Consider the following 7,863-nt stretch of genomic DNA (forward strand, 5'->3'; position numbering starts at 1 on the left):
CAACAAGTCCTGGTTTCATGGCCATTTTTTTGGCATCAATGACATTTGTTGTGCCATCTTGACATTAGGATTGTACCAACAAGCCCTAGTTTCATGGTCATTTCTTTGGCATATCTCACAATACTTTTCCTTCCTCTTGGTCTTAGAAATACCTAAATCTTTTACCTTTTGTTTGATCTTCTTATCCAGTTTCCTCTCCTCTACCTCTTTCTTGGTTTTATTCTTTCATTTCTTCTTCATAATCTTGGTTAGAAATCCTACATTTGAACTATTTCTAAGAATATGTACATTAATTTTATACCTTTTTAAAAATTTAGTCATTCTTGAGTTATTTTCTAAAGAATCTTCTGGAATCTCCTTAGGAAAAACATGCAACTTACCTAGGTAGTTTGCAACTATGTTATTTGTATAAAACTAAAAAGTGGCATGCGATATGCATCTCACATTTCCAATAATGCCTACATAAGTGGCATGGTATTCTTGCTCTATAAGAGCTAGTGAAATGCCATAAAGGCCCTAGTCATTTTCCCTATGGCTATTATATTCATGGATTATTAAGGTAATTGATAGTTATGTCAAGTTGGTTATAATCCTGGAAGAGCTCATTCAAATATAAAATACCAATGTGATTGAAATTTTGAACATGGTTGTACTTATTGAATTAATATCAATTTATCGCATGTTATTGCAACATTTCCTTGAACAAAATGCTATTCAAACCATGTGAACTCTTGCATTTGAGCTAACTGGCAGCATATTTTAGTTATTGAGACCTACACACATGTATAGAATGTATTTTTTCAAATTCTCCTACATATGGGAATGATTGATATTCTTCTAGAGTATATACATCTAGAGGCCCTCTGGTAAAAGGACATATTCTATAGAGGGACTTAAGATTAGTAGCATAACAAGGTAAACAATTGATATCTATATAGGAGCTTGAATACTCGTGACATGGGTAGCTAATTAAAATCCATTGGCCCAACTTAGGGTATGCTTTTAAAAGGGGATCCTTTAATATTTACATGGAGAATAGAAGTCAAGTGCTAGCTTTGGTGTAGCAATGGCTATCAAGGGCTTGGCCATTTTAACTACTAAACCAAATTTTTCAGACATATCTATTGTACTAGTCTTTCTTGTGCACTGACCAACTTCTTGAGAAAGATCAAAACTTGGTTGCAATTTCCACTCAAATGCATGGATAACGTTGGCAAGCATCAACTGCACGTTAACCAAACCTAATGGCCACCCTGGACATCCTCGCCTTCCAGATCCAAAGGCAAGAAGATGATAATGTTTAGCATTGACACCTAGCTCATCAAGATTGTTGGTGTTCAAGAACCTCCTAGGATCAAACTCAAGGGGATTGCTCCAAGAAGATGGATCCCGTCCTATTGCCCATACATTCACATAAATCCTTGCTTTTGCTGGGATATCATACTCGTCAATATGACAATGCTTCATGGACTCGTGTGGTGCGAGAAGAGGTGCAACTGGGTGGAGACGCATGGTTTCTTTCACCACCGCTCTCAAGTATGGCAAGAATTCAAAGTCCGACTCTTGCACTAAGCGTTCTTTTGAAACTACATGTTCTAATTCCTCTTGTAGGAGCTCCAAGTGAGAGGGGTTTGCGAGAAGCTCAGCAAGTGCCCACTCAACTGTGTATGAGGATGTGTCAATCCCTCCAAGAAGCATATCCTGGAGAATACAAAACAAGGTTGCTTAATAAGATGAATTAGGTAGAAGCACATATACAAAGTGATTGGATGGTTTTGAAAAGTTAGTTTTTAGAAGAGAAGTGCGTTCTTAAAAACGGTGAGTTTAGTTGTTAATCATTATTAGTTACATGCATAACAAATATTTAGTGGAGGCCTTTTCTCTAGGGTGTCTCAAAAAGCAATAAAGCTGATTATTTGGCTACGGAATAAGAATGATTGAATTCAAAGGTAAAATATCAGATAATGAATTCTTGTCAAAAACCAAGCTAGCATGCCTTCTTTTCAGAGACAAAATTTGTAGAGCAGAAAGTCTAGAGAATACTACTATTTTGACAGCTCTACGAAATGAGCCAGCAAAGCAAAACCACAAAGAATTAAAATGCATAGCTGAGGACAACAGGATTATATCTTACCAGTATAACTCCCTTGATGCTGTTCTCCGACAGTTGATCCTCGGACACGAGCACGTCCAGCAAGTCGGCAGGAGGCGCGGCTGCAGCTGATCCACGATGCCGACGACGGTCGATCATGTCTTGAAAGACGGCGCCGAGATTGGAGGCAAGAGCTTGACTGCGCTTGGAGTATCCCTGGGGGTCCATGCGGACCAGCCAGGGGATAAAGTCACCGACGTTGAAGGCCCCGAAGAGCTCCATGGCCTGGGTGACCATGTCGACGATGTCGGAGTGGCGCTCGACGAGGACGAGCTGAGAAAGGGTGGAGCCGAAGGCCATGCGGCAGATGATGTTGGAGGAGGCCGTCAGGAGGGCGGGCCGAATGGATACGGCGCCGCCGGACGGAAGATTCTCCTTCGCCTCGGCAGCCACGGAGCCCAGGAGGGCCCGCACTTCCTGCTCGCGGACGGCCCGGAAGGACGCCAATCGCCGGTTGCTGAAGAGCTCCGTCACGCACAGCTGGCGCAAGCGCCGCCAGTGGGGTCCTGCCGGGCTGAAGCCTATGTCGGAGGGGCCGAACGAGAGGTGCTTGGAGGCGGCCATGGCGGGCCGCGAGGCCATGTGGGCGTCGTGCGTATGCAGGACCTGGCGGGCCATCTCCGGCGAGGAAGCCACGATGGTGGGCACGCTCCCCAGTCGCAGGTGCATCAGCGGCCCGTGCACCTTCGCCAGCTCGTGCATGGCCTGATGCGGCAGCGGTCCCAGCAAGTGCATGTGTCCGATTATAGGAAGAGCCCTGGCTGGTCCCGGAGGCAGCCGCAGAGTCGCACTCCTCCGGCCTCCTCCTCTCATTATCTTCCAGCTCATGTAATTAAATATCGCCATGATTAGCATCGCTGCAGCTGCTACTAGTGCCCACCCAAAATATTCCTCATCATATATCAAGTCATGAGCCACCCGACTTAAGCTTCTGCAGCACACCCTCCACTTCCAAGCCTCAGCTTGCACCTTATCACCAGCCATCCCTAGCTCAGCGCATATACACTCTTGCGCTTCTGTCTGTCTTTATTTAAGGCCGAAGCTTTGCTCACACGCCTCACTGGCATCACGATTTCCACGCCGTCCCGATGGTCGTATTCTCGAAGACTTACGTGGCCGTATCGAACTCTAAAACCTTAGAAGTGGATGCAACTGGTTAAACCATTTAGAGTTATGATACGATTGTTTTTCAGAATACCTCAAAGAAAACGTGAGTAAAAGATTCTGCCATGCAATACATCTCCGAGCGACACTTTATTAGATCCTCATTGTCATTTTTTGTGAATTCTTCATTTATAACTAGTTCTACTTAATAAGGATATCAAAATATCCTAGGGTTTCATTTAAAGACCTCCACATGATATATGTAGTTTTACCATTAAACAATGTTCATGTAATTTGGGTGAAAAAAACATAATTGGGGATTCTAGATAACCTTATTGAACCGTAAAGGCTTGAGGCGAAGAAAATGGCCCTGTAAAGTGAGAAAATACAAAACTAAGATGACTTTCAATTTGAAGGCAATTGTCTCTCTAACATTTCAAAGCATGTGAGGTGTGCACTTCTCTATTGCGTAGAACTTATCGAATGTGTTTTCTCATATTAACTTGGTTGCACTCATATTATCTAAGAATCCCCAAGTCATATTTCAAAGCATGTGAGGTGTGTACTTCTCTATTGCGTAGAACTTATCGAATGTGTTTTCTCATATTAACTTGGTTGCACTCATATTATCTAAGAATCCCCAAGTCATATTTCAAAGCATGTGAGGTGTGTACTTCTCTATTGCGTAGAACTTATCGAATGTGTTTTCTCATATTAACTTGGTTGCACATTCGATAAGTTAATAAGTTAATATGAGAAAACATTCAATAAGTTAATATGTGTTTTCTCATGTAATGTGTTTTCTCATATTAACTTATCGAATGTGCAACCAAGTTAATATGAGAAAACACATTCGATAAGTTCTACGCAATAGAGAAGTACACACCTCACATGCTTTGAAATATGACTCGGGGATTCTTAGATAATATGAGTGCAACCAAGTTAATATGAGAATACACATTCGATAAGTTCTACGCAATAGAGAAGTACACACCTCACATGCTTTGAAATGTTAGAGAGACAATTGCCTTCAAATTGAAAGTCATCTTAGTTTTGTATTTTCTCACTTTACAGGGCCATTTTCTTCGCCTTAAGGCTTTACGGTTCAATAAGGTTATCTAAGAATCCCCAATTATGTTTTTTTTTCACCCAAATTACATGAACATTGTTTAATGGTAAAACTACATATATCATGTGGAGGTCTTTAAATGAAACCCTAGGATATTTTGATATCCTTATTAAGTAGAACTAGTTATAAATGAAGAATTCACAAAAAAATGACAATGAGGATCTAATAAAGTGTCGCTCGGAGATGTATTTCATGGCAGAATCTTTTACTCACGTTTTTCTTTGAGGTATTCTGAAAAACAATCGTATCATAACTCTAAATGGTTTAACCAGTTGCATCCACTTCTAAGGTTTTAGAGTTCGATACAGCCACGTAAGTCTTCGAGAATACGACCATCGGGACGGCGTGGAAATCGTGAGATGCCAGTAGAGGCGTGTGAGCAAAGCTTCGGCCTTAAATAAAGACAGACAGAAGCGCAAGAGTGTATATGCGCTGGCTCAGGGATGGCTGGTGATAAGGTGCAAGCTGAGCTTGGAGGCATGTGGAGGGTGTGCTGCAGAAGCTTAAGTCGGGTGGCTCATGACTTGATATATGATGAGGAATATTTTGGGTGGGCACTAGTAGCAGCTGCAGCGATGCTAATCATGGCGATATTTAATTACATGAGCTGGAAGATAATGAGAGGAGGAGGCCGGAGGAGTGCGACTCTGCGGCTGCCTCCGGGACCAGCCAGGGCTCTTCCTATAATCGGACACATGCACTTGCTGGGACCGCTGCCGCATCAGGCCATGCACGAGCTGGCGAAGGTGCACGGGCCGCTGATGCACCTGCGACTGGGGAGCGTGCCCACCATCGTGGCTTCCTCGCCGGAGATGGCCCGCCAGGTCCTGCATACGCACGACGCCCACATGGCCTCGCGGCCCGCCATGGCCGCCTCCAAGCACCTCTCGTTCGGCCCCTCCGACATAGGCTTCAGCCCGGCAGGACCCCACTGGCGGCGCTTGCGCCAGCTGTGCGTGACGGAGCTCTTCAGCAACCGGCGATTGGCGTCCTTCCGGGCCGTCCGCGAGCAGGAAGTGCGGGCCCTCCTGGGCTCCGTGGCTGCCGAGGCGAAGGAGAATCTTCCGTCCGGCGGCGCCGTATCCATTCGGCCCGCCCTCCTGACGGCCTCCTCCAACATCATCTGCCGCATGGCCTTCGGCTCCACCCTTTCTCAGCTCGTCCTCGTCGAGCGCCACTCCGACATCGTCGACATGGTCACCCAGGCCATGGAGCTCTTCGGGGCCTTCAACGTCGGTGACTTTATCCCCTGGCTGGTCCGCATGGACCCCCAGGGATACTCCAAGCGCAGTCAAGCTCTTGCCTCCAATCTCGGCGCCGTCTTTCAAGACATGATCGACCGTCGTCGGCATCGTGGATCAGCTGCAGCCGCGCCTCCTGCCGACTTGCTGGACGTGCTCTTGTCCGAGGATCAACTGTCGGAGAACAGCATCAAGGGAGTTATAATGGTAAGATATAATCCTGTTGTCCTCAGCTATGCATTTTAATTCTTTGTGGTTTTGCTTTGCTGGCTCATTTCGTAGAGCTGTCAAAATAGTAATATTCTCTAGACTTTCTGCTCTACAAATTTTGTCTCTGAAAAGAAGGCATGCTAGCTTGGTTTTTGACAAGAATTCATTATCTGATATTTTACCTTTGAATTCAATCATTCTTATTCCGTAGCCAAATAATCAGCTTTATTGCTTTTTGAGACACCCTAGAGAAAAGGCCTCCACTAAATATTTGTTATGCATGTAACTAATAATGATCAACAACTAAACTCACCGTTTTTAAGAACGCACTTCTCTTCTAAAAACTAACTTTTCAAAACCATCCAATCACTTTGTATATGTGCTTCTACCTAATTCATCTTATTAAGCAACCTTGTTTTGTATTCTCCAGGATATGCTTCTTGGAGGGATTGACACATCCTCATACACAGTTGAGTGGGCACTTGCTGAGCTTCTCGCAAACCCCTCTCACTTGGAGCTCCTACAAGAGGAATTAGAACATGTAGTTTCAAAAGAACGCTTAGTGCAAGAGTCGGACTTTGAATTCTTGCCATACTTGAGAGCGGTGGTGAAAGAAACCATGCGTCTCCACCCAGTTGCACCTCTTCTCGCACCACACGAGTCCATGAAGCATTGTCATATTGACGAGTATGATATCCCAGCAAAAGCAAGGATTTATGTGAATGTATGGGCAATAGGACGGGATCCATCTTCTTGGAGCAATCCCCTTGAGTTTGATCCTAGGAGGTTCTTGAACACCAACAATATTGATGAGCTAAGTGTCAATGCTAAACATTATCATCTTCTTGCCTTTGGATCTGGAAGGCGAGGATGTCCAGGGTGGCCATTAGGTTTGGTTAACGTGCAGTTGATGCTTGCCAACGTTATCCATGCATTTGAGTGGAAATTGCAACCAAGTTTTGATCTTTCTCAAGAAGTTGGTCAGTGCACAAGAAAGACTAGTACAATAGATATGTCTGAAAAATTTGGTTTAGTAGTTAAAATGGCCAAGCCCTTGATAGCCATTGCTACACCAAAGCTAGCACTTGACTTCTATTCTCCATGTAAATATTAAAGGATCCCCTTTTAAAAGCATACCCTAAGTTGGGCCAATGGATTTTAATTAGCTACCCATGCACGAGTATTCAAGCTCCTATATAGATATCAATTGTTTACCTTGTTATGCTACTAATCTTAAGTCCCTCTATAGAATATGTCCTTTTACCAGAGGGCCTCTAGATGTATATACTCTAGAAGAATATCAATCATTCCCATATGTAGGAGAATTTGAAAAAATACATTCTATACATGTGTGTAGGTCTCAATAACTAAAATATGCTGCCAGGTAGCTCAAATGCAAGAGTTCACATGGTTTGAATAGCATTTTATTCAAGGAAATGTTACAATAACATGCGATAAATTGATATTAATTCAATAAGTACAACCATTTTCAAAATTTCAATCACATTGGTATTTTATATTTGAATGAGCTTTTCCAGGATTATAACCAACTTGACATAACTATCAATTACCTTAATAATCCATGAATACAATAGCCATAGGGAAAATGACTAGAGCCTTTATGGCATTTCACTAGCTCTTATAGAGCAAGAATACCATGCCACTTATGTAGGCACTATTGGAAATGTGAGATGCATATCGCATGCCACTTTTTAGTTTTATACAAATAACATAGTTGCAAACTACCTAGGTAAGTTGCATGTTTTTCCTAAGGAGATTCCAAAAGCCATCATGAAGAGGAGCCGCCGAATCCATCCTCGGCACTTTGCAATGAGTGCATTGTTCCCTCTTGGTTTGTTTTTATTTTTTCTCCTTTTCTTTTGCTTGTTTTTGTTAAAAATGATGTGTACTGAGAGAGAAAGAGAGGAAATGAGAGAGTGAGAGAAAGAGAGAAAAAGAAAGAAGGAACGAGAGAGAGAGGGAAAAAACATGAAACATAATAAAGAAAGAGAGAGAGCAAGAGAGGG

The 7,863-nt window shown here is 43.2% G+C and overlaps 2 protein-coding genes across 2 annotated transcripts; one reads left to right on the forward strand and one right to left on the reverse strand.

Annotated features, from left to right (window-relative positions):
* Positions 1-787: 787 nt before the first annotated feature.
* Positions 788-3,093, reverse strand: LOC148031016 (cytochrome P450 71AU50-like). Its single transcript, XM_087685655.1, has 2 exons — positions 2,135-3,093; positions 788-1,701 (listed from the first exon to the last, which is right to left on the reverse strand). The coding sequence occupies exons 1-2, from the start codon at positions 3,005-3,007 to the stop codon at positions 1,018-1,020; spliced, it is 1,557 nt and encodes a 518-aa protein (XP_087541781.1). The 5' UTR covers positions 3,008-3,093; the 3' UTR covers positions 788-1,017.
* A 1,736-nt stretch (positions 3,094-4,829) lies between these two features.
* On the forward strand, positions 4,830-7,201 carry LOC148031017 (cytochrome P450 71AU50-like). The gene is made up of 2 exons (XM_087685656.1): positions 4,830-5,833; positions 6,267-7,201. The coding sequence occupies exons 1-2, from the start codon at positions 4,865-4,867 to the stop codon at positions 6,948-6,950; spliced, it is 1,653 nt and encodes a 550-aa protein (XP_087541782.1). The 5' UTR covers positions 4,830-4,864; the 3' UTR covers positions 6,951-7,201.
* The last annotated feature ends 662 nt before the right edge of the window (positions 7,202-7,863 follow it).

Source organism: Lygodium microphyllum, chromosome 9, assembly GCF_053477565.2.
Source record: "Lygodium microphyllum isolate KBCC chromosome 9, Lygodium_microphyllum_v1.1.10, whole genome shotgun sequence".
NCBI classification, from domain to species: Eukaryota; Viridiplantae; Streptophyta; class Polypodiopsida; order Schizaeales; family Lygodiaceae; genus Lygodium; species Lygodium microphyllum.

Coding starts and splice junctions, on each gene's coding strand:
- LOC148031017 (XM_087685656.1), top strand. CDS start 4,865: ATGTGGAGGGTGTGCTGCAGAAGCTTAAGTCGGGTGGCTCATGACTTG. Junction 5,834..6,266: donor GCATCAAGGGAGTTATAATG/GTAAGATATAAT, acceptor TGTATTCTCCAG/GATATGCTTCTTGGAGGGAT.
- LOC148031016 (XM_087685655.1), bottom strand. CDS start 3,007: ATGCTAATCATGGCGATATTTAATTACATGAGCTGGAAGATAATGAGA. Junction 1,702..2,134: donor GCATCAAGGGAGTTATACTG/GTAAGATATAAT, acceptor TGTATTCTCCAG/GATATGCTTCTTGGAGGGAT.